The sequence below is a fragment of the Lissotriton vulgaris genome, chromosome 1_1 (genome assembly GCF_964263255.1).
Source record: "Lissotriton vulgaris chromosome 1_1, aLisVul1.2, whole genome shotgun sequence".
Classification (NCBI taxonomy): Eukaryota; Metazoa; Chordata; class Amphibia; order Caudata; family Salamandridae; genus Lissotriton; species Lissotriton vulgaris.
In genome coordinates, this window is record NC_141685.1 from 377,528,087 (window position 1) to 377,555,194 (window position 27,108).

General features: G+C 46.6%; 1 protein-coding gene across 1 annotated transcript in view; it reads left to right on the forward strand.

Annotated features, from left to right (window-relative positions):
* Positions 1 to 26,893, forward strand: part of BTF3L4 (basic transcription factor 3 like 4) — a 42,968-nt gene extending 16,075 nt beyond the window's left edge. Inside the window, exons 2-6 of the mRNA XM_086952439.1 lie at positions 4,125 to 4,186; positions 5,986 to 6,099; positions 16,037 to 16,238; positions 21,303 to 21,362; positions 26,286 to 26,893. Coding sequence (XP_086808565.1) covers positions 4,133 to 4,186; positions 5,986 to 6,099; positions 16,037 to 16,238; positions 21,303 to 21,362; positions 26,286 to 26,332 — 477 coding nt within the window. The 5' untranslated portion in view covers positions 4,125 to 4,132 and the 3' untranslated portion in view covers positions 26,333 to 26,893. The remainder of the gene's footprint in view (positions 1 to 4,124; positions 4,187 to 5,985; positions 6,100 to 16,036; positions 16,239 to 21,302; positions 21,363 to 26,285) is intronic.
* The last annotated feature ends 215 nt before the right edge of the window (positions 26,894 to 27,108 follow it).

Consider the following 27,108-nt stretch of genomic DNA (forward strand, 5'->3'; position numbering starts at 1 on the left):
CAACGCCTCACCCTCACTCACCCTCACCCTCACCCTCACTCTCACTCACCCTCACTCACCCTCACTCACCCTCACTCACCCTCACTCACCCTCACTCACCCTCACTCACCCTCACTCACCCTCACTCACCCTCACTCACCCTCACCCTCACTCACCCTCACTCACCCTCACCCTCACCCACCCTCACTCTCACTCACCCTCACTCACCCTCACTCACCCTCACTCACCCTCACTCACCCTCACTCACCCTCACTCACCCTCACTCACCCTCACTCACCCTCACTCACCCTCACCCACCCTCACCCTCACTCTCACTCACCCTCACCCTCACTCACCCTCACCCTCACCCACCCTCACTCACTCTCACTCACTCTCACTCACTCTCACTCACCCTCACTCACCCTCACCCTCACCCACCCTCACTCTCCCTCACCCTCACTCACCCTCACTCACCCTCACCCTCACTCACCCTCACCCTCACCCTCACTCACCCTCACCCACCCTCACCCACCCTCACTCACTCTCACTCACTCTCACTCACTCTCACTCTCACTCACTCACTCTCACTCACTCTCACTCTCACTCACTCACTCTCACTCACTCTCACTCTCACTCACTCTCACTCTCACTCACTCTCACTCTCACTCACTCTCACTCACTCTCACTCTCACTCACTCTCACTCACTCTCACTCACTCTCACTCTCACTCACTCTCACTCTCACTCACTCTCACTCACTCTCACTCTCACTCACTCTCACTCACTCTCACTCACTCTCACTCACTCTCACTCTCACTCTCACTCTCACTCTCACTCTCACTCACCCTCACTCTCACTCACCCTCAACCCCTCACTCACCCTCACCCACCCTCACTCTCACTCACCCTCAACCCCTCACTCACCCTCACCCACCCTCACTCACTCTCACTCACTCACTCTCACTCACTCACTCTCACTCACTCACTCTCACTCACTCTCACTCACTCTCACTCACTCTCACTCTCACTCACTCTCACTCACTCTCACTCTCACTCTCACTCACCCTCAACCCCTCACTCACCCTCACCCACCCTCACTCACTCTCACTCACTCACTCTCACTCACTCACTCTCACTCACTCTCACTCACTCTCACTCACTCTCACTCACTCTCACTCACTCACTCTCACTCACTCACTCTCACTCTCACTCACTCTCACTCTCACTCACTCTCACTCTCACTCTCACTCTCACTCTCACTCTCACTCTCACTCTCACTCTCACTCACCCTCACTCTCACTCACCCTCAACCCCTCACTCACCCTCACTCTCACTCATCCTCACTCACCCTCAACCCCTCACCCTCACTCACCCTCAACCCCTCACCCTCAACCCCTCACCCTCACTCACCCTCAACGCCTCACCCTCAATCACCCTCAACCCCTCACCCACCTTCACTCACCCTCACCCACCCTCACCCTCACTCACCCTCACTCACACTCACCCTCACTCACCCTCACCCTCACTCACCCTCACTCACACTCACCCTCACTCACCCTCACCCTCACCCACCCTCAACCCCTCATCCTCACTCACCCTCAACCCCTCACCCTCACTCACCCTCAACCCCTCACCCTCACTCACCCTCAACCCCTCACCCACACTCACCCGCACTCACCCTCACTCACACTCACCCACCCTCACTCACCCTCACTCACACTCACCCTCACTCACCCTCAACCCCTCACCCACCCTCAACCCCTCACCCTCACTCACCCTCAACCCCTCACTCACCCTCACTCACCCTCAACCCCTCCGCCTCACCCTCACTCACCCTCAACCCCTCACCCTCACTCACCCTCATGCTAAAGATTTACAAAAAAACCCATAAACAATTCTAAAAGCACTAACTCTAATGCTGCGAGACCTATTGCATTTCTAATGCTTGTTCTTTTTGGAATTAGTTTGTAGAATACTGTTGTGGAATATATAAACTTTTATGCTATTGAGTGAATGTCTGCTTTCATGGAGTTGCTTATGTTCAATTAAATGTTAATTGAAAAACTTATTGTAAGCAGATTGTTGCCTCGTAAATTATTTATTTTTGATTAGGTGGTAAATGATTAATAGTGCATTGTCGCTTATGTCTTTCCTGTATGTACTCTCTTTGATTTGTTCCTATGTTTGAAAAGGGATCAATACTAAAGGCCAATTAGTTTACAAAAGGAGTTTAGATGTGTTCAAAATGACCTGTGCACACAACTTGCCCTACCCATATCCACCTACTTCTGTGCAAATTCTGTACCCTATTGCTTGGTGGTATGGCAGGTGCAGCCATCATTCATTGGAAATGAACTATGACTGGCACACCACCTGTTTCCTGGCGTTAGTCCGGCGAACGAGCAGGATTGATGCGGAGGAAGGCGGGACGCAGATGAGGCAAAAATGTCTCCTATCTTCTTTGCAGACTCTGTTCTCTACAGCTCATGTTATGTTATCCTGCATTTCTAAAGCGCACAGTTACTCGGAGTATCCCAGCGTTGTTACCATGAACCCTCGCCCACCAACACAGCAGGCAAAGCCTCTAAAAGAATTGGCTCAGAACAATAGTGTTTTTAGCCTCTTTTTAAAGACAGCCGGATCAGCAACCTTCCTAAGAGCAAGAGGAAGCTCATTCCAGGCTAGGCCAGCTTTACGGGTGAAAGAGCAGCCACCTAACCTATGGCGCAAAAAACGCGGAGTCTGGATAAGGAGTTGGTCCGAAGACCGCAGAGTCCTAGTAGGGGAATAAAAAGTAAAACGCTTCTGCAGATAGTGGGCCCAATCCATACAAGGCCCGTTGGACAATGACCAACATTTTAAATTTCAAACGGGCCTCAACTGCGAGCCAATGAAGGTGGCGGGGATGGACCCGCACGCTCTGCCTGGAAGAGAGGCCCAGTAGGAGCCGAGCAGCCGCTTTTTGGACTACCTGTAACTTTTTTATCAAATAGCCTGGACAACCAACTAAAAGCGCGTTGGAATAATCCAACCGCGAAAGGATCAAAGCCCGGGCCACTGTTTCTTTGGCCTCCATTGGCAGAAGGGGGAGGAAATACTCGAGCACAGTAACATTCCTGCCTCCATCTTGAGAGGGCAGATGCTTGTATTTCTTTCTCGGACGTGTCCACTGAAATATGATCTCACAGGCACTGTGGGTAAAGGAGTGGGTGCCGGCTGACCTGAACGCTTTAGGCATTTGACATGTGGATTGCGAGCCAGTGGATATTACAGCTTCAGAAATGCGGATGCAAGAGTTGTTCACTACTAGACATCCACCCATTTGAAGGGACTGAACCTTCAAGCCATTGGCATGTATGTGGGTGTAGCTCAGTGAAGATGCACGTAGGTGTACAAACGTTAATACAACAAGCAATAACTTGTTCTAAAACTGCTTCCAGGTTGTGTTTGCATACTCCACGATATTCGTAGCATGTTTATTTGACATGTCTGCCATACAAGGCAGCTTTAGGTCGTCCCCTTCCTGAATTCTGCCAATCAATGAATACGGTGAGGTCTTACTAGTCACTTGCCCTCTTGGATTAATGTGTAAGACTTCGAAAATGTTTTTTTACTTTAACTGTAGATTGCTTTTTTTACTGCTTGTTAGAAGATCAAACAGCGGTCGATTGAATGGGCATATAACATATTTGTAAAGTATAACATTTCAAATATGTTGTGATGTAGTTTCTGAGCACGTCTTAATGACTTGTATTGAGTTGTATACAATGATTGTCGTATTATTTTTATACAAGGATTTGTAAGTTTATGGAGAAGGCCGCGTAAGAGGTTCCCTTCGTTATAAGCATTGAACGCACGGTACACACTCCTACATGGTTGGTAACTGTTAGCCACATATTCAGATCTGTGAAAATTCTCCAACAGAACCACTTTACAGAACTCCATTAAGTGTCCAGATTCTGAGGAACACAAGGGTTCGTTACCCTATTGTTGTGAAAAATCTTGTACTGCATATTTTTAGTTATTATTTTGTGATTACTCTAGTTTCTTCTATTAAATTGTGCTTGTCTTCAGCATAATCCCTTTGTGTGCCATAATTTAAGACCTGGAGTAATGAGAGCGGTATTAACAATGTGTCTCGTTTCAGATTTAATAATGAATCAAGAAAAGCTAGCCAAGCTTCAGGCTCAGGTTCGGATAGGGGGAAAGGTAAGGCCAATATATATATATAGATATGTACAGTTTATTCTCAATGTTTTTAACCTAGTCAACATTTTTTTTATTCTGCCTGGTTTACAGAAAAATGTCTTGAGGCACGCATATAAATGAATACAGTCAAAACACTTTATTCATTGTGTTTTTTTGTTTCTCGCACCCATATGATCGATCATAATTAGTAGCACCAGAAAACATGATTCTCTTTATTTGCCTTTTATAGCCAACCAGTGGTCTAAAATGTTATGGCCATCTTCACCTACTCTTCAATTAGTTAGCACTGTCAGATACTTTGTAAGATACTAACGTACAGAGCAATTGTGCAGTTATATGGGAGCACTGAATAGCACGCTAATCAGTTAATATTTTTGTCTTAACAAAATACACATTTATAGTGGTTGACATAAGTAGTCAAATGGTCATGTATCCATGTGTAAAGCAAGACCCCACATTGTTCCAAAGTCTATTTGATTATATAGGCATCCACCAGGTGGTTAGTCACATACACTGATTCATGAGATCTGCTCAGTGTAGAGTAAGAGAACAAGGTATGTATGCATCTGTATCTCAGACTGGATCCCTAGTAAGGGCGTTCTCTAAGGTGTTTACAATTGTGAGGAGTATAGAAATCCCAGTAGTTTGTAGGTAAAATCCTGTCCAGCAATATCAACAAATATAATTGTATCCTAAGCACTTAGTGCATTTTGAGCAGTCCTGTATAGATTGGTGGAATGTTTAACAATAGCAGTGTATCTAGAGGTGCTTGATAACTGTGGTATCTAACCATAACAGTGCACTAAGTAACCTGTTCTGTTTGCGTTGAGGGTGGGTGCAGTTATTCTCAGTCTCTTCCAAAGCACACTTGAGATTCTATCCCAATCTTAACTATCATATTCTCTCTTTTTTTTTTTTTTTTAGCGTTTTCGCAGTTCTGTGGGGGAAAGTTGCAGATACAGTGTTAAATGTGTGACTCCCCAGGTTAATGTGTTCGTCCGTTAAATGTTTTAGGGATTCAGTTGTGATTCTAAAGTCCATTTCGGCGCACGCCAACACGTTATTTGATGTAGGTGCTTAAGCTAGAGAGAAGCACATTGGTTTGAAATGAGGGCCTACTTGATTTTAAGAACTGTTTTTTACGGGGAGTATTTGTGTAACAAAGGTGTAAATACTTCTTGGGAACCATTCATCAACGGCCCGACAAATTCAAATTATTTCAACAGTATTCTAGAACTATTCAAAAGAAGCAGGTCTGCTAAAAATGAAAACTTGCTTATAAAACAAAAGTAAGTTATGATCTTTAAAGGTTTTTAATTTTTTTTATAAACCTTTTTATTTGCTTTTTCTTAATTCACAGTACATTCATGTCATCAATAGTCGACTCACCCCGACCTCCCTCCCACTATTCCCTGTCATTAAAGAAAGGTTTTTAATTTTTTAGCTTCATTGTTGCCTCGCTTAGTATGGAATTTTGCTAAAACCACTTTGTGGGTAAATTAATCTAAATACTAGGCCAAAACGTGAGTAAAAAACTGTTGTTCGATCTATGGACAAAGCGCCTAGCTTTAGGTGAGAAGTGTGGACAAATGTGTATTGAAAGCAGTTGGTTCATTCACAACTGCCGGTGCTTGCAATTGGGGAATGACAGTTGTCTGCATTCAGAGCAGAGTTCAATTTTAATGTTGAAGTCAGCACTTTCTTTTGTAGTGTTTTCTGTGATGCTTTTAAACGCATGCAGAAGCAGCTGTGAAATCTCTGGACTTGCTGACTAATACTCTTTCCTTGTGTTTACTCAGGGGACAGCTCGCAGAAAGAAGAAAGTCGTACACCGAACAGCAACAGCTGATGACAAAAAACTACAGAGTTCTCTAAAAAAGCTAGCAGTAAATAATATAGCTGGAATTGAAGAGGTAGTGTTTTTGTGACTTTTTTTATACAGAACTAGTGCAACTCTGTCTGCCTTGTCCATAAAACTGTATGCATGGCCCTGTAGTGGTGGACATTTCTGAAAAGCACCTTGTTTAGACCAATGCATATTTCTGCTAATCCTATTAATGTTAGAGGTTATGTTGTGAGATCTGCTTTTGTTTAACTCAACATCGTTTTTACATTTTGTTGAACATTTCTTTGCTGTTTACTGCATATGAGTTCTGAAAGGGACCATCTAAATTTTTGGTTCAGATATCCCTAGTTTGTTTAACCCCGGATGTCGATAACAGCTCTCCCTAGTTTTTCAACTCCGGATTTCGGTAACAGCTGTGAAATGTAGAATTTGTAGCAAAAGACAGCTCGAATAATGTAGTCCGCCTGTTCCTTCTTTTGACAAGCTGAACTTGTCCAGCCTTTCCTAGATCTGATCTTTACTATTCGTTTCTTAACCCCGTCATGTTCTTATCTGCCTTATGCTAATTAACTGTCTATTACTCCTACTTCTGGTGAGTTTAATGTTTTCACGTCCCTTCTCATGGGGGAAATATCCAAATGTTATTCCAAAGTGTTTTTTTAATTTTTTTATCGTCCTCCTTGAATCTGTGTTTGGCAGTGCACTTTCACTGTGAAGTTTTTTATTTTTTCTACTGTTAATTCCCAAATCCAAATGTTTCTGTCCTATTCAAATCTTTAAGTGCATTGTCATACATCCTTTGAACTTGTGATTTTAAACCACCTGACTATTTTGCGGTTACCTTCTCTGGGTAATCATTTTGTGAAGCGGCATCCAGGGCTGATTGTATTATTCCATATGAGTTCTCACCACTGATGTGTTGTGTTGACTTATTTGCTGGCTTTACTTCTCCCTATGTAACGCAAACTTCTTTCTTCTTTAACCACTTCTGTTTTTTGCTGTTTGACTTAACATCTTAATTTGAGTCTATCCCAAACGTAGTTCTTGGCTCTTGGATGCATAAAAATGTTACACAGATAGCACGTTCAGCTTGTTAAACAGTATTTTGTGTTTATTTCATGTTCTTTGGTTTAAAGAGGAAGAAACTGAACTATGACTATTCATGGTATTCTTTTCTCCAAGAACTAGCACTGGACTAGGACTTGTTTTTTTGGCGTCAGACTTGCTCTAAATGAACTTTGCTTACCAAATTCTCCATCTTCTGGTGTGTAAAACGTGCACTAAAAATAGAATCTCGAATTACTTGCCTTAATCTCTTTACCAGGTTCAAGTAAACTATTAATTTCAGGTACTGGCTGTTGGCTTTCCATCTCTGTTCATTTAAGGCAGGTTCACTTGCCATTAACCACTTCTTGACTCATTTGGAAGAGTGTGGCACTATCCATCTCAGTTCAGATAGCTGTTGCTAGTCCAGTTACTTCAGACCTGTGCTTACGAAATACTCTTAAGATGTTGACATTATAACACAGGATGGTTTGTGATTCTGTCAACCTGACCTCTGCTGTTCTTTGTTGCATTTGTTTATGAATACTGACCCAAACACTTGATTCATAAATGTTGCTTTTACATTTTGCCTACCATACAGCTTTGTGTGTTCGGCTGGGCGAAAGCCTATTGCACCAAACCCATTACAATGGCTTTCCTTGTCCATCTGTTCTGTCCTTCCTTGGAACACAACCTACTTACCATCCTTTTGCTTGCATGACTGGTATCCTTTCACTGCTCCGTTTAAGGGGGGGGGGTACTTTTTTCTTTAAGCGCTCCACAGGAAAGCATAATTTCTAGCTTTTATTTGGGTGCTGCTTCACGTCCTCAAACACTCAATCCTCCGTGCTGCTCTCATATTCGCCCCCCCCCCACCCTCCTTTGTTTTCCCCACTCCTTCCTGTTTATTTGGGTCGGGAGGGGCTCTCTGGCTCAGCCTCAAGCAGGTTCAATCCTTCCCTGTACCACACCCCCTGTCCATTGCTCCAAGCCCATCGGTCTTAATGTGTTTTTTGGATGTGGGTGGGGGGTTACTTCACCCTACAGGATAGGCTTTTGTTTTAGAAAACTTAATTTAAGTTACCAGTTTATTTTGGATTGGTTTATTAAACTGCATTTGCATCATTTTGTTGGTGTGAATTTAATGACTCGACCACTAGGGCAAAAGGGATACCTGTTAGTTTAGCCAAATATTGTTTCTTATACATGCTCTCACCTTTCAACCTCGCTGATCTACACAAGTTACTCTGTCCACACGCTGCTGTTGTTCCTTCTACATTTGTAGCCATGCATATTTTGCCCTCCTTTTTAGTGTGTGTGTGTGTGTGTGTGTGTGTGTGTATATATATATATATATATAGACTCGACCCAAAGGTATCAGAGCACTTTACATGCGCACCGGTTTCGTTAGACAGACTCGTTCATTTTTGTTATGCTCAGGGAGATTAAGTGATTTGCCCAGAATCGCAGGATGTTGTGTCCCTGACGAGACTCGAACCCGGTTCACCAGCTTCGTGATCGACGGCTCTAGCCGGAAGATTACCTCCTCTCCCCACCTTATTTGTTATAACCTGGTTTAACTGTGAGTCACGTAATTTATCACCAGCTATGGATGATATTCTCTTCTCTGAAATCTATAGATTGCACCACTGGTAAAGGTGTTTTGTTCTCAAAGTTTCCCATTTCTGAATCATGCGTGTCCGTGGCTGCACAACACTGAGCTCTCATTGAACAACATTGGGCTAGCAGCAGCAGTAAGGCCACTCAGGGTAGTCTGACCGGTAGAACTGTGACATTTATCACTCTATATAAATATGCATGATCATCGAGATGTAATATGTGCACTCACCATCCTTTAACTTTTAATTCTTTGATTGCTATTTTACAAAATGGGTACTTCAAGTCCTAACGGGAATAATGCTTGGTCCAGTATGCATCCTTCAACACCTCTACACAACCTACTTCCCCATCATGAATGCAAACAAGTTCCCAACCTCTCTTCAATAGTTAGCATGTTATTCTCTGCGTTAAAACATTGAAGAAATCTGCAGAGAAATCTGTTAAATTACACCTTTGGCCACGTTCAAATTAAAGCTAACCTTATGTAATCTCGGGCACCGTTATTTAGCACAAAAAGTTGTAAAGGGTGGTGTGGACCGAATTACTTGTGGCCCCTGAGTACATTGTACTGTGTTATGGTATGCTGTCCTCCTTTATCCGGCTTGTAAAAATGGAAATCATCTGTTCTTAATTGGTAGGTCAGGTAAACTTTTGTTTGCACTTGAACCTCGTGGTCACTGCATTGTCTCACGCCCTTCCAAGTGACTAGGGAGATGGCACTCAGCATGGTTCTTTGAATTTAATTGAATTAGTGTGTGTATATATATCGCGCATGGCTATCCAAAGGCATCCCAGCGCTTGTAGAAACCAGGGCAGATGAACAGCGGGAATTAAGGGAATAGCCACGTTTTAAGAGATTTGCGAAAGGAAAGATGATTAGGTTCGGCCCGGAGGGAAAGTGGAAGGGAGTTCCATAGTTTTGCAGCATTAAGATAGAACAGTCGGCCTCTACTTCTGGCTTTTTTTTTTTTTTTTTTTTTTTTTTTTGGAAAACCTTTATTGTGCATTTGCAAAAGTACATATACGGGCCTACAACCCTCGGGCCGGCCACGAAAGAAACTGTAGCAGCACACTCGCAAACAATCTGATGACACGATAGCACGTAAGGAACACAGGCTGACATCGCAAAGTTACACCATTAATAAACTTGATATCGCGTCGCAGGAGCTATAAGGTTAATTTGTAAAGGTTTTTCTTACGCAGCAATTAACGTCCAACATTTCTGTCACAGTGTAGAGCACAAAAGAAATTAGAGAATAGTAAATCAGGGCCTGTGCAGGAGTAAATGCAACGGTGGCGACATGGCCACCAAGCTGATAATGACATACAATTCAAGGTTCCGCGGGCAGCAGAGGGGTCAAATACAGTCGACAGGGGTGTCAGGATAAGTCTACCATCAGATGCGCACCGCCTGCCACCCGCCCACAGTCCCGTCACAGGTCCAAGGCAAGAAGAAAGAGAAAAACATAAAAAGAGAAAAACAAGGCACCATAGAAACCGAAAATAAGAAAACCCATCCCCCAACCCACCACCCTACACGCATGCAGAGGCTACGGCCTACCCCCCCCCCAGCAGTGTGTCTGTCGCCCAATAAACCCGAAATTTAGAGTAAGAAAGAAAAGGAGAGAAAAAAGGAGACACGATAGTAACTGAAGTATGAGAGTAAGAGAAGAAAGTCCAATCCCACTCCCATAATACAGAAGCCCGGAGGAGGGCCAAAAAACAATATTACCCAGGCTCCCAGTCCGCACCTAAACTCCCTCCCGACAACCACGACCCACCAGAGACCAAATCAGATACATCACAAACCAAGCAACCCTGTTGCCTCCCAGTACATCAAAGAGTGATACGATCCAAAATGCGAACCAGCAATTGAAGAAAACCACAGCAGGGGCCCCCCTTTCTGCACATACACCAGGCCCGCCCGCACACCGTCCCCCCCATCTCGCAAACAGAAATCAGCAGCCATGTCCACCAAGTACAACCCCATGCTGGTCAAATCAAAGCGCCGTCATGAGTTCCAGAGTAGATCGAGGGTCCCGATATCCAGCGGCATGGCAGACAGAGACAGTACACGAATACATCACCCCTGGCCTGAGCGTTGCAGTCCTTCCAAAAATGGCCACCGCAGGAACCGTGCCAAAGGCAGGACAAAGGGACAAGATGGCGGCACCCAACGAGGAGAAAACCAAGAAGAAAGACATACAGGGTCCCGTTCCACAAGGGGAGAACTGATAATAAGGGGAGGCTTCCCAGCACACACGGGGAAAAGTACCACCGACTGGAGAAAGGGCGAAGTTCCAGTTGCAGGGACGGCAAGGGAGTCCGGCCGCCGGGACATCAAAGGACCATGCAAAAACAGTAATGGCGGAGGCTGAGCATCAGAGTGCGAGGGAGAAAGAAACAACGTATCCCCCTTCGTGACAGTAGGCAGGTCGGCAACATTGTCACCAGAATCCAGCAGCTCCGTGATAGGCACCAGCGGAAACATAGTATCCGGGCCAGGGATTGTTGCAGGCAGCTGGTGTCCCGGTGCAAGCATCGCCTCGTCAAACTTGCGACACAACTCACTGGTAACCCGCCGACATGCGGAACCAAGAGCCACGAGAGCCGCCAGGACATCTGCACAAGTCGGGGCTCGCTGCGGGGCCACGCAGTATAATATTGGGGTCGGTGTCCCCGGTTCACCGGAGCAAGGTAGTGCAGGCAAGGCGGCACTTCCAGGGGACAAAGGAGCAATCGTCCCCCCTACCCTCGGGACCGCCATCTTAACCGCCGCGATCCAAAAACAGGGGGGGGGGGGGGGGAAGGACGATCAAAATACGAAGTGCAGCAGGCGGGGGCGCCGGCAGGGGAGCAGACCGCAGAGCAGGGAGGCAGACGGCAGGTGACCCCTCGCGGCTATTCTGAAGGCAGCCCCCGGCGCAGGCGGCGCCGCCAACCGGAGCCGAGCCAGCCCTTCAGTCGAGTCACTCCAAAAGACAAAGGGGTAGGGGTCCCATACTGCCAGCGCCCGCCGCATCCAAGTCCAGAGAGCCCCCGAATGTAAAGGGAAGACCTCGTCGTTTCATTCCACCAGCGGCAGTTCTGGTGAGAGCTGCATTGCCTCCCGTGTCAGTCCGCCGGGTGCTCCGTCGTTTCGCCGCGGCCAGCAGTGCGGGGTCCGGGGGGATACAATGGCGGGCGGCTCTCGCTACTGTAACTTCGCCTCCACGGCAGGTAGAGTCCTCGGAGGAACGCGGGCTTGATCTGCACGGTCATGCGGTCGTGGCGCCGCGGCAGTTTTCCAGGATTAATGGCAGGATACCGGCGTGGGAAGAAGAGGCTCGCGGAGCTGGGAGCCTACGCGTCCGTCCTGTCGGCCATCTTGGCTCCTCCCTCACTTCTGGCTTTTTTAATTATAGGAACAGATGCCAGCATTAGTGAGTTGGAATGGAGAATTCTATTAGGCTCATACTGCTGTACAATGTTCTTAAGAATAGGCGGACCTAGATCTTATAAGGATTTATGAGCGATACATAATGACTTAAAATTAATGCACTCCTGGATAGGAAGCCAATGTAGAGCCTTAAGAGCCGGTCTGGTCGATTTTTGTATTTTGGGAACATTCAACAGTAATCGGGCAGCCTGGTTTGAAGTCTGGCAATGGTGGCCAGCGGGGACCCAAAGTATAGCGCGTTGGCATAGTCCAACCTGGACAGGACCAAGGCCTGTACCATGATTTTCCTAGCTTCAAACTGAAGAATAGGGATAATTTTACGGGCAGTTTGAAGGATGCCAAAACACGTGGCGGCTGTCTTCCTAGCTTGAGATTTGAAAGACAGGTCCTGGTCCAACCAGACACCCAAACTCTTAAGCTGGGGTTTAGGCGAAGGGGCAGGACCTAAGATGGAAGGCCAAATCTCCTTTGAGCGGTGACTGGTTTCCCAAGACCATGATTTCACTCTTGTCCCCCTTGAGTTTCAAGAGAGTCTCTCATCCAACAGGCTACCTCTTGGAGGCACCTATAGGGATCGGGAGGGTTACTATAAGATGTATTGAGTCCAATCACTAGTTGCGTATCGTCAGCATACGTGACGATATGAATGCCAAACGAGACAACTGCCTCCGCTAGAGTACAAGTATAAGCGTTAAAAAGAGTAGGCTCAAAGAGCCCAGAGGAACTCCACAGCAGAGGGGGTTCTCTTGGAAATAGCTTCATTATGGAAGACTTGTTCTCCAGGAACGATTGGAACCATGCCAATGCGGATCCAGAGATACCTAAGTCGAGGAGCCTTTGGATTAAAATCTGATGGTTAACAGTGTCAAAAGCTGCACTGAGGTCTAGCAGCACCGCAGTGCCGCCCGAGTCCACTACTTTCCTAGCTTTTTCCACAACAGAGATCAGGGCAGTTTCTGTTCCCTGGAGAGGGTGAAAACCTGTCTGGGTTTGTTGGATATTATGTGTCTCTAGAAAAAGGGAAAGTATTGCATTGACATGTTTTTCGGTGATTTTGCTGATCCCAGGCAGGAGTGAAATTGGACGATAGTTTCCTAGGACCAATGGGTCAAGGGAGGGTTTCTTCAGCAAGGCCTTCACCATTGCTTCCTTCCATGCCGGGGGGACCACTCCTGATGCAAGTGAGGAGTTAACTAGATCTAAAATCACAGGAAGAACTACCCCCGCTACTTGGGTGAGCATTCGTATGGGAACAGGGTCTTTAGATCCGCTCTTGACTTTGGCAAACAATTTCCAACTCTGACAGTTCTAAAAGTGGAAGTGAGTGTAGAAGCGGCTGGGATCTGCCTGGAAGAGAGGGTACCAGAACCTTATTTATCTGGGGAAAAGAGAAGATGGTATCAATTTTGGTAAGGAAAAAAGCTGCCAAAATATTGCTCTGTGTTCCTGAAGTGTCTGGAACAGTGGGATTAGGGGGGAGCTTTGCGAGAGTTTTTACAATATTAAAAATCTCACACGGGGAGTTAATGAGGTTAAGATTTTTTTCTTCATAGAAAGTGGCATGAGCGGATCTAAATTCTGCTTTATAGGTATTAATACACTTCCTGTATTGTTCCTTTTGTAACTGGAGAAAAGTCTTTTTCTCCACACCAGTTTTTTACAGTTCGTTTAAGCTCATGGAGGGCAGCTGTATACCAAGGTTTTTTTGAGTTTTTGATCTTCACTTTTATTTCCCTTTTGGGAATAAGGGTATCTACAGAATCTACAAGCCATGGATTAAAGTTTCTGTTGGCTGTAGCTACATCAGCCGAAAATGTCGGTTTAGTGGATCCCAAAAGCTTGGCCCATTGGTCCACAGGCAGTTTGGACCAGGGTCTAGATTTCACAAAGAGGGGAGCTCTGTGTCGTGTTGCCAAATGGCGACAAAGTGAAGGGTATCAAAAAATGGTCTGACCATGGTATGGGGATGGGATTTTCAACCACCAGGGTATCCAAGTTAGAAAAGATTGCATTCAACAGGTGTCCCTTCCTGTGGGTAGGTGTATTGAGCTTTTGTGTCAACTGATAGACCATAAGGTCTTTAATGAGTTCAACGGCAGAGGGATCGTAGTGTGGCTCACTGGTTAGAGGCGGCAGACCCGAGAGCAGAGGACAGCCCGGGACCAGGGTTCGATTCCCGGCGCGGCAGGTTTCTGGACCAGGGTCAGCGGACTCGATAATTCTCTCGCCTCGGTGCCCACTCTGATCAGCGATCACACTCGGCAACTCTGGGCATTAGCTTGCCTCATCTTCACTAACGGCCCCACCAGACCGCCAGGGATGCCTTGTCTCACCCTGGAGATACCCATTAAGGGACCATCTCTCAGGGAAGCCAGGAAGGGTTTCGCAGCGGTCGAAGCGCCTTGGGACCCTCCGGGTAAGTAGTGCGCTATATAAATGCCTATACATTACATTACATCGTCAAAATGAAAATTGAAATCTCCCAAAATGGAGGGGTTGCTAGAGGAACTAGTTAAATTGGCAGCCACCTCCGGGATGGTTTTGCAGATGTTCGACGCAGGCCCTGGGGGTCTATATATCAGCAAGCCTGAAAATGTCAGAACAGAACTAAATGTAATGGAGAAGGCGACGTTCTCACAATCGGAAGCAGGGCTCCCCAATATTCGGCAGATGAGTCCATGTTTGTAAATTATTGCAATTCCGCCGCCCTTCCCTACAGGGCGGTCTAATCTGGTAATAGCATAGCCCAGGGGTATCGCTTGAACTAGGTCCGGTTCAGAGTTGGATGAGAGACAAGTTTCTGTCAGAAACAAGACCTCTGATACCTCATCCTGAAGTAGCATGGAGATTTCCGCAGAATGGCATGGTAAAGATCTACAATTAATTAAGAACATCTTTAAACTAGGCTGTTCGGTGGAAGAAACCGAGGAGTCCTTACCAATCTGGAATCTACAGTGTAGACAGAAGGTGGGGAGCTTGTGGGGCATAAAGACGTGCTTGCAGGCTTCCAGCACTGGAGGATCGAAGGCACGGAGGGCAACTGAGCTATAGCGGATAAATTGGGTCGTGCAGAAGCAAGGTCTCTGGCCCCTAGTCACAGACGGGCGCAGACGGGCTTGCCTTAGGCGCGCACGCACAGATGTCCTTATTTGTAGCCAAGTAAAGAGGTGGCCAGTAGGGCGAGGATCCAGACGCTAGTCCGCTAGCCTCGTCTATTCCTCCCCAAGATGGCTGCCACAACTCCCGCCCTTGCCCTCAAACAGAGTTTCCCAAGCCCTAGGAGCAGAGTAAAAGTTTGAAAATGCGGCGCAAATAAGGTAAGGGAGACCATACAAATGAAGAACTATTTTAAAACTAAAGATCAAATTCTTTAAAAATTACAACAGACGCTAAATACGGCTCCTGCCTCAGGAGTCTAGTGTCTGCGCGTGTGCCTAAGCCGGTCTATTTGTATTTTTATTTCTATTTGTAAAATGCTGCTTCCGTCTTATTTATGCTTCTTTTGAATGATAAATTCTATTGGGCATCTTATTTCCAGTGGTGCCTTCTGTTTTTTGCGCCTTAACTTCTACAACGGTTATTGCACAGCAAAACTACTCTGTACTCATTTCAACTCCCCGATGGTCCAGGAGTGCTAGGTTTAGAATGTTTGCCCGCATTAACAGACCATAATGCATGATACTAGTCACCATAAAAACTGTACCATTTTAGATAAGCAAGGTGAATTGGCTGCTATCAGGACAGTTTAAAACAATGCAAGTCTTTGGTCATTAAAACGGATTACATTATAATTTTAATATGATCTTTTATGACTGAGTTGGTAAACACGTTGAAGTTGAGAATCAATGCTATGTATTCTTTTAAATCCAACATTTGTGCCTTGTTTTGTGTATTTTGACAGGTAAACATGATAAAAGATGATGGAACAGTTATTCATTTCAACAACCCAAAGGTCCAGGCTTCTCTTTCGGCTAACACCTTCGCAATTACTGGGCACGCAGAGCCTAAACAAATCACAGAAATGCTTCCTGGCATTTTAAGTCAACTCGGCGCCGACAGTTTATCGAGTCTTAGGAAGTTAGCGGAAACGTTTCCAAGACAAGGTATGTGAAGTATCTCACAATGTACATGGTCAGTTGAAGAGTAGGTTTGCATTGTGAACTAGCTTTGAATCTTAAAATTAAATTTCTCGTTTGTCTGGGCTTGTCTAGAGAGATTGATTGGAGCACTGTTCATTTTACTTCTAACCATAGTGGTTTCAGCTCGCATTTGTTTAAAGTCTGAACATCTCTGGTATTGCCATAGAATTATAGCATTTTGAGACCCATATGGCTTAGTATGCCATGGATGTATGGGGTTAAACACATGTATTCTAATTGCTTTGTATTCGTGAACAGCTGATTACATGATGTCTTAACAAATACCTCATTTCTGTCTCTAAAAAGGCAATTTGCTTTAAGATGTAAATGTATTTTGCAAGGATGTTTGTTAAAACTAGCGAAAAAGTGAAGATCATGACTGCTACAGGTATTTTGTTTAAAAAATAGAGCAAACCTTTAGAAATGTCACTAGAGAAGTCTTTTTTTTGTGTGTGTGTGTGTATATATATATATATATATATATATATATATATATATATATATATATATATATATATATATATAGCTACCTCCTCCAAAGAAAAAGGCCGTGACCCAAGGGAGACAATCAGGAGCACTTTATTGAACAGATGGCTCAGGCGGATGCATTTCGGCGTTATCAGCCTTCCTCAGCGCCCCTCTCCAACTGCTCCTAGCGCTGCGTGGTGAATACAGTCCTTCCCCTCTGTTGTTTTGACCTCTATACTCCGCCCCCTCAATGTAGTCCGCATCCAAATGCAGCTCCGTGTAGTGGAACTGCAAATCCCATAATGTCCCAATGTTCAGCAAAACGGGACTGGATACATGCCAAATGGGGTGATATTGCCAGAGAGTGTGTCCGTGGGAAGCACAGCTGTAGGATTTCGATGGGAGGTAAGCCAGGTGCATCAACTCCGTGCCCCCTCGAGTCTCCCTTCTTGACCGCTGCTACCCTTCTGCTTAGAATCCTTAGCGGGGTGAACGCAGGAAATATATAATGTATGTATATATTTTTCACTAATTGTGATAGCTAGTAGATAATTAGGATCAACCTTTCCCATAGACAAAGCTTTTTTAGGTCTCGCCTAGACGAAAGCAAAAAGCGAAGCTTTTTGCTGTCTAGGGCGAGACAACTTATGTAATCACTTTCGGGGGAAAGTGGACAGCAGACTGTCACGAGCGTCTCCTGCCGGAGATTCTAACTCGTGAGCGCGCACGTCGCCGTGCCTCATTTTCCCATTCTCAAACTAAGCCACACTCACGCATGCGCACATACACACACACACACCCCCCCTTAAACAGACACACGCTGCATACACACACACACGCACCCCCCCTTAGACAGACAGACAGACGCACGCACAGACACACTCAAACAGACACACGCGCGTACACCCCCACCCCACTCCCCGGGCTCCACTCCCCGGGCTCCACTCCCCGGGCTCCACTCCCCGGGCTCCACTCCCCGGGCTCCACTCCCCGGGCTCCACTCCCCGGGCTCCACTCCCCGGGCTCCACTCCCCGGGCTCCACTCCCCGGGCTCCACTCCCCGGGCTCCACTCCCCGGGCTCCTCTCCCCGGGCTCCTCTCCCCTTACGCATGTGAAAGCACTGTGCTAGAAGGTGCGCTGTCTGAAATCACCGCCGCCTCCCACAGCGGCATTGTATGTAAATTAAAAGTTGCCTCCCCGTAAACACCGCCGCAGCCCAGGAAGTTCGGTAGCCTCACAAATCCCGAGCGCAGCTCCTCTGACGTCAGACGAGGAACCGCGCTGGGATTGGTGCCGGTGGGGCCGTTGCCTGGCAACGGAAGTGTCGTCGACGCCGGGCGGGAGGGGCTTCTTTGCGTAACACATCACATAATCTCCCCGTGCTTACAAGAAAATAAATATTTCCTTGTGTGATATAACTGTTGCTCACCGTTACCTTCGGGTCGAGGTTGCGGTATATAAAACTGCCCCAAAGAAACATAATACGCGATGGTGTACTGCGCTAAGAAACTGCGAGATAAGCAGTTGCACGCCGTGGCGTTTTATTGCCATTTGTTTCAAAGAGCGTTTTTGGTGTGATATACACTGCCTGCGGTCCTTTTCTCAGGTCTACTTCAAGCAAGTGCTGAGAGCCACGATATTGATACATAGCGCCCTCTGCCTTCAATACGTTTGCGCCCTGGATTCTACTGGTTCTGGCAGTTACATTTTCTGCACTCGTCACCAGTACTCCCCTGAGCCGCGCTCTGACCTCTGACAGAGACTTCCCGCGCCTGAGGAGCGCTGTGGAACATGCGGGTTTGTGTCTTCCCTACACGTGGCGGGACACGCCCCGACCGACGCCCGCACCAGCTCTCCTCTCTCTGTAAATCTTACTCGGCCAGGGTGCTTATCCGTTGCGCAAAACCTCCCATGTACTTTCATGGGCAGCCGTGACTCCTCCTTTTATCAATTCCATGGGAAAGCGGCGGCTCATTCTTTTATAACTTCCTTACCCCATGCCTTATGTGCTATACCCTTTCACGGGACAGTTTCTGCTCCTTCTTTTATCACTCCACCACCACTGCCTTAACTTTCCTACCCGCGCCTGCCTCCTTTGCGGCAGCCGCGGCTTCTCCTTTTATCCCGTCCTCAGACATACCCTGAGTTTCATACCCGTTCTTGCTCCTTGGGGCAGCAGCGTCTCCATCGTTTATCACTTCATCGACACAAGCCCAGTGCCTTATGTTTCATACCCCATTGTGCTCTTTATGACGCAGCCCCGGCTCCTTCTTTTATCATCTCCGCGCATCGCCTGGTTTCATACACGTTCGTTAAACGCATCCCTGTTTACTCCTTTTATCCAACAGCAGAGGCGTGGCACTGATTACCAAGGCCAACTGCACTCTGTCACGATGAGACCGACAGTGTTTATTAGAGCACCTTTAGCATGTACACTTGCCTCGCACCACCTACGCGTGTAAACAGCGCATGCACAGACTGATCGAAAAGTGCATGTATAGAATGCATGTGTACGAACTGCTAATGGGCCATGCATTCAAATATAGGGTACTAGCCACAGCCGAGTACCTTAATTGTACAGTCCGTGCATGCGTGTACAGCTAATACAATATGCACAGACCTGTTCAAACGGCAAAAGCTCCTTATTTACAAGCAGTGTCATTTTTCTATGTGATGCATTTACTGACTGAGCTATTAAATGTGCTTGTTAAACCTCCGTTTCACCGCACTAATTGCTCATGCTTTGCGTATGCGCAAGTATCGATTACTGTAACTGTTTGTATACGTACAGCTTGCTACTTCATATTGAACATGCACAGATAACTTTCTCTCTGCTCTTACACTAATGTGCTTGGGGTGGGGGAGACCAGCACATCCACCATCACCAGCACATCCACCATCACCAGCACATCCACCATCACCAGCACATCCACCATCACCAGCACATCCACCATCACCACCACATTCACCACATCCACCACATCCACCACATTCACCACATCCACCACATTCACCACATCCACCACATCCCCCACCACCGCCACATCCACCGCCACCACATTCGTGTGTGTGTGTGTGTGGCTCTGTGTGTGTGTGTGTGTGGCTCTGTGTGTGTGTGTGTGTGTGTGGCTCTGTGTGTGTGTGCAAATGCAATAGGTCTGACATGTTACAAGAGATTAAGCTATTGGCACTGTAAATGACAATCACATTTATTCATCTGATTTCACAACCAACACATAAATAAAAAAGTTGTCATTACAATGCCAATAACTCTAACTTTTACAAAGGCGAGACCGTTGCATTGTAAATGCTTGTTTGTTTTGCTCATAATTTTGGTGCAGTTTGACGAATAGTCAGTCCTCCCCTCCATCCCCTGCGCCCCCCCCCCCCCCCCCCCGCCCAAAAGTGCTCCACGTTGCCTAGTTCTGCATGGAAAGTTTTTGGGTAATTGTCAAGCCGGGGCTGAGGAAAAAGGTGGGAATCCCAAAACGTTTTTTCCCCATGTAATGTCAGTCAGAATGTTACTGTTTTTAGACACGGCTATAGCCCGAAACACTTAATTACACTAAAATTGGCAGAAAGCTAGGTCTTGGGCCAGAAAGATCATTTTGTAATTTGATGTAAATCTCATTAGTGGTTTAGGAGTTGAGGTGCGCAGTGTGGGTTGGGTGCTTGCGGGAGGGTTGAATAATTATATATTAAAGAATACATAGAGATGCTAGTGGAGTCTTTCTTTCTTATGACATTTAACCACGTTTTCATTCCCCACAGAAGACCTGTGAGGAAATCAAGCAAGCCTGGATATCTTTAAATGTTAATTTCGGATCTTGCTTGCAGATTTCTTTCTTTCTGATATTTTGCTAAGCTCAACAGAGGACCCTCTGAACCTTACATAACTCCAGGGCCACCATTGTGGCGTTTGTTAGGTTCTTAATAAGGATTCCATTTCTGACTCCACCCAATTTCCAAAATGTATGAACTCCTCTTCAGGACTTGATGAATCCATGTAGTAATTGGGCTGACAGATGTGGTGTTCTCCATTTATCCATGCTTGGGCACACAGAGGGGAAAACTAGTCCACTTTCCTCAATGGTACATATTACTTCGGATTTTGCAGAATTGCTCTTCACTCTAGATTATTTTTGTGAAAGCCTTGTGTGGTCAGTTCGAAAGTAAATTCTATTGTTTTGTACAGGTGAGGTTTTTTTGTTTGTTTTTTGCAAACTTTCTCATGGTTTTACTTAACCCCTTTGCGTGCGGGCGTCGCCAACGGACGTCACAAGCACTACCTCGGTAGAGCTGCGCACGTCTGTTGGCTGACGCGGCCCAGCCCACTCAATTAAACTCCCGCAGCGGAATTTGTGCAACAGTTAAGGTTTAAGGAGCGAATCTAAGCAAATTGTTTACAAACTAGACATGCCTATTTATAACTGACAAAACCAATCTTCTGCAGTGTTCAAGTTGCCCAAGCGCCCTCCTCCCCCCGATCCGTGAATGATAATTGGAGAGTTTCTGGATACTTTTTGTGATAACTATATAATTAATCCTTTTTGTTGCAGTGTTGGATAGTAAAACACCAAAACCTGAAGACATTGATGAAGAGGATGACGATGTTCCAGGTAACTATAGAGCACCCCGTTGACTACAATATGACAACAGTTAGAAGGCACAAAGATAGTAGCTTAATTTGACTCAATAACCAAATTAATGCATGTTCTGTAATACTGTCTCCAAAATCCTCTGTGAATAATGCAAGAATTTAGTGCGTGTTCATTGTCCATGAACTATTGACCTTAAAATGCCTGGCATCTACAGAAAATCAAAATAGCTTTGGCAAAGTCAGTAAGTTTGATGCTAGCACTCTGGTGCTGACAAAAGCTATGAAAAATCCAATTTTAGTGGAAGGCATAATAAAGGACTGTTTTGTGTATACAAACCATTGGTAAAAGAAAAGTGAGATCAACTTTTCATATGTAAAATAGTACCTCATGCATTACAAACAAAGTAGAAGGATGCAGCCAGTTGGAAGATAGTGAGACTAAAATGCTCCAGTGGGATGATCCAAGATATTAGGATGTATGTCTGGAGTGAGTGATTGAAAGTGCTGGAGCCAGAGAGACAAGTAGTTATTGTAGACTAAACCAAGGCCCTTTTGAATATGTATAGAATACATTGTTCTCCAGGAGTGCTTCTAGCGCACCATTAAATGTCAGACCTAATGAGCATGCGACATTGAAGATAAAATGGGGGTGACTTTCTATTTGTCAACTAAGATGTATGAAGGAGACTATTATGATTTGTGAATCGGATGACCTGGTTGTTTTGAAGAAAAAGTGAAAGCCTCTGTACTAAACTTCGTGCTGTTACAATTTCCTAAGTCTTTACACAGAACCTGAATATTAAAGGGTTTCTGGGGCTCTTCCTCTCCATTCTGTCTTAATTTAATGTATGTCCACTTCAACGAGTTGAAAGCCATTTAGCTCACAACTAGTCTGCTACTTCTTCCTTATCCGTTATCTAATTCCTTTAACTTGTGCCACTGTTCTAAACACCCTCCATATTTTCCCGGACGTAATCCTCTAACCCATATATCTTTTCACTATCTTCTATGCACATTCTATGAAATCTTTAATTTTCTTCATATGTGGACTCCTTGACCCGGTCACCAGGTAGGTCGCCCCCTCAGCTGCCACACGGTCCTCCTGTGCCGCCGCTGGGTAGTCTGTCTCGTTGCAGTCCTCTGCCTCGGACTGTTCTTGCCTCCTTTCATTTCTGTGCCCCTGTTCTGACTTCCTTCTTCCCCACTGTTCTCCTCTTCCTTCTCGTCACCCCTGTGCCCGTGGCCTCACCCCCTCTGCCCCCCACCGGCTCCCCTCGCGATTCCCGCTGCTGCCTCCCGGTGCCCCCACCCCCCCTCTCCTCCCAGCTGCTCCCCCCTCCGATAGCCCTCCTTATGGAGGCTGCGCAGCAGCTGCGATGCTGGCACGCCGAAGGCGCACCAAAGGCAAGCCAGTCTGCGCCTAGACCGCGCCCAGTGCCAGAACACCTGGCCCCCGCCAAAACCAAGGAACCCGGCTGAGATAAGACTCCTCCACGCACTCAACACCGGCCGACCAGCCGCCTGCTACCAAGCCACTCCGAAGCGCACCCACGGACCCTTCTACTGCCAAACCTGCAAATTCACCTGCGCCGAACCTACGTCTCACCACCCAGACCAGGCAACAACCACCACCTCAAGTGCATCCTGCTCAACACCCGCTCCGTCCACAAGCAAGCCATCGAACTCTGGGACCTCCTCGATACAACAGCACCAGACGTCGCCTTCCTCACAAACCTGGATGAGCGCCTCCTCAGCCACTGACATTGCCATAGCCACCCCGGACGGCTACAAGATCACCTGCAAGGACCGCATTAACCAAACCGGAGGAGGATTCTCCATCATCTACAGGAACACCATCAACGTCACGACAACTCCGAAAATGCCCTCACCACCGCCCAACACCAGATCCACACCGACCCCAAGACCACCCTCAGAGGAACCCTCGTCTACAGACCCCCAGACCCACGCACACAATTCAGTGAAGCCATCGCCGACTTAATCAGCCCACATGCCCTCGCCTCATCAGACTACATCCTCCTAGGGGACCTGAACTTCCACCTGGAACAACAAAAACACCACCATCCTGCTCGACAACGTCGCCAACCTCACTCGAGCAACTGGTGAACACACCCACCCACTAAGCCGGCCACACGCTCGACCCAATCTTCTCCGCCAGCAGCCACGTTGCCTTCAGCCACTCCACTGGACCGACCACAGCTGTGCCCACTTAACCTTTAAGAAGACCACATCCCACCACCGCCCGCAACAGATCCTCTCCCCCCCCCGTAGATGCTGGAGCAAAGTCACCACAGACCAGCTAACCACATCACTGAATCAGAACCCACCTATCGCCAGCACTGACACCAACGACGCAGCCCGCAAACTCACACAGTGGATGGTCGACTGCGCCGACGCCCTTGCACCACTGAAGAACCCTCCATGCAAGCCTGGCAACAGGAAAACAACATGGTTCACCGACCTCAAAGAATCGAAGAAATCCTGCCGATCCCTCGCGAGAACCTGGCGCCGCGAACAGACGACAGAAAACATGACCGTCCTCGAACACCACCAGCTGATCCGCACCGCCAAAAAGACATAGTTCAAAGAACGGCTGGACAACACACAGCAGCAAGGAACTCTTCAGCATCGTAAAAGAGATCTCCAGTCCCAACGACAACAGCAACAACATCACACCGTCGCAAGACCTCTGCAACTCCCTCGCCACATACTTTCACCGCAAGATCGCAGATATCCAAAACGGCTTCGGCGCCCAGACTCTGCCCCCAGCCACCGAACCAACGCCCCTACAACCACCCTCGGCACTTGGACTCCCATCAGCACAGAAGACACTGCCCACGCTATGAACACCATCTACTCCGGCTCACCTTCCGACCCATGCCCTCACCACCTCTTCAACAAAGCTGACACCATCATCGCTCCCCACCTATGGAACGTCATAAACCACTCTCTCGCGTCTGCTACCTTCCCAGAGAGCTGGAAGCACGCAGAGATCAACGCCCTACTGAAGAAAACCACAGCGGACCCTAAAGACCTCAAACTTCCGCCCCATCTCTCTTCTTCCCTTCCTGGCGAAAGGGATTTGAGAAGATCGTCAAACAGCTGACCGCATTCCTCGAGGCCAATGGATCCCTCGACCCATCCCAGTCCAGATTTCGAGCCAGCCACTGCACGATATCTCCCTCAACGCAGCCACAGACTACATCAGGACCCTACTCGAAAACTGGGAAACCAACACCCTCATCCTCCTAGACCTCTCAGCTGCCTTTGATAGTCTGCCATCGCACCCCAATAACCCGCCTCCACAACGCCGGAATCCAAGGTAAAGCCCTGGACTGGATCACCTCGTTCCTCTCAGACAGAACCCAGAGAGTCTGCCTCCCTCCCTTCCGCTCCGCGGCCACCCAAATCTGCGGCGAACCCCAAGGCTCATCGCTCAGCCCAACCCTCTTCAATATCTACATGAGCCCCCCCTCCACCATTGCACGCAAACACAACCTCAACATCATCTCTTACGCCGACAACCTTTCAACAGGAAGGAATGAAAAACGTCGCTGAATGGATGAAACTCGCCGTCTGAAACTGACCTCAGACAAGACGGAGGTCCTCATCCTTGGACCATCCCCATCCGCCTGGGACTACTCCTGGTGGCCCACAGAACTGGGCACCGCACAGACACCCACTGACCACGCACGCAACCTGGGATTCATCCTGGACTCCTCAAGATGACCAAGCAAGTCAACGCCATCTCATTTTCATGCTTCAACACCCTGCGCATGCTCCTTAAGATCTTCGGGTGGATCCCTACCGGAACCAGAAAGACGGTCGCCCAGGCCCTCGTCACCAGCCAACTAGACTACGGGAATGCCCTATACGCAGGAACCACAGTCAAACTTCAGAAAATACTCCAACGCATACAGAACTCATCCTCGACATCCCCCGCCACAGCCACATATCAGCCCACCTTAGAGACCTGCACTGGCTCCCCATCAACAAAAGGATCACGTTCAGGCTCCTCACCCACAAAGCACTCCACGAGAAAGGTCCCGAATACCTAAACAACCGCCTCACGTTCTACACTCCAACATGCAAACTCCGCTCCACAATCGTCGCCAGGTCCCACGGATCCGCAGAACCACCGCCGGAGGGAGATCCTTCTCCTACCTGGCGGCCAAGACATGGAACTACCTCCCCGCCCACCTGCGACTGACCTAGGACTACCTCACATTCAGGAAACACCTAAAGACCTGGCTCTTCGAGCAGTAGCGGACCGCCCCCAGCGCCTTGAGACCCCCACGGGTGAGTAGCGTGCTCTACAAGTGGATTGATTGCTTGGTAAACTACTATTGTCGCACACCATACAGCTTTCTCAGTGGCAGCCTTTGTTTAAAATCCAAGGGATCGGGACTTGCGTTGTTGAACACTGTACAACGATCACCTTTTATCCACTATTTTAGACACTTACCTTATTGCACCTTCTAACAGAAATGCTATGTTTTCCACCAGCACATCTGCTTTTGAAATGGTCTGATCCTCCAGGTGCTCCCTTCATTAATTTGGTCCCTGATCCCAGCAATATGGAGTCCAGTTGTTGTACTGTTCACCCATCCATTTACTACATTAGTTGTCACCCTTTTTGCAGGTATCTTGTATTTCACAGGCACAGTGAGCTATTCTCTACCTTCCACAATAATCTGAAAAGACATTGAAGGAGTACTGGTCCTAATTAATTAGTAGATAGTTGCAAACTTGTTTCTATTTTTCACTTCAGTCCCATTTGTTTGTAGTCTTCCTTTAAATTTCATTATGCAGGAGTTTTATGGGTGATTATTTGTTGCGTGCATGGGTTTACACAAACTGTCATCTTGCAAGGTGCAAGAATATTTTACAACCGTATTGATTGCCCTTTTGTTTCTCTCCCCAGATCTCGTAGAAAACTTCGATGAAGCATCAAAGAATGAAGCGAACTAAATTAGTAATCTTACTTGGAAGCCATGGACTTGATTTTTATAATCATCTGTGTGGTTTCAAAGTTTTTCAAACATAAACATCACATGTTAATAGTTCAGTAATATAAATATTTTGTATTTTTAAAGATGCTGTTTGGTCAGCATTTTTTCTGTCTATTGATTTTGCATTTTGCACTTACTCCCAGGATACTTTTTTTGGTCAAAGTGAGAAATGCTGGTAATGCTTGAGTTTTGTCTTCAGTGGAGAGCTGTTTGGATATAAATTGGGTTGCATTGAACTTTTCCCCTTGCATACATTAACGGATCTTAACTTTACTTACCTCCCAACATATTGTACCTTTTTGAATGCAGTGGCCTTAACAGAGATAAATTGTGTTTTACTTTGTTACAGGCTTGTAAAAACGATCATAAACTCATAATAAGACATTCACGACTTTGTTTTCTTTTTCCCGTTAAAAGGTATTTTAACAATTTTCAGCATCTCAAACAGTGCAATTTCTGTACCTTTTAATTTTGCGCTTGGGCAAACGGAAAATAAAATATTCATTTTTTTATAACTAGATTTGATCACTTGATTACATTGGTCATTGCATTTTGCTTAGTCATTTTTTTTTTTACATTAAGAATTTTTGTTGGCTTTAATAAAAGCCTACTATTGTAACAATTGCATCTTGAAAATACTTCACAAAGAATTCTGCCTTTGGGGACAGAGCGTAACGTGGTAGGGAAAAGATCTGACATTTGTTATTTCTTGTTTTGGAGCAATTGAGTGTTTGA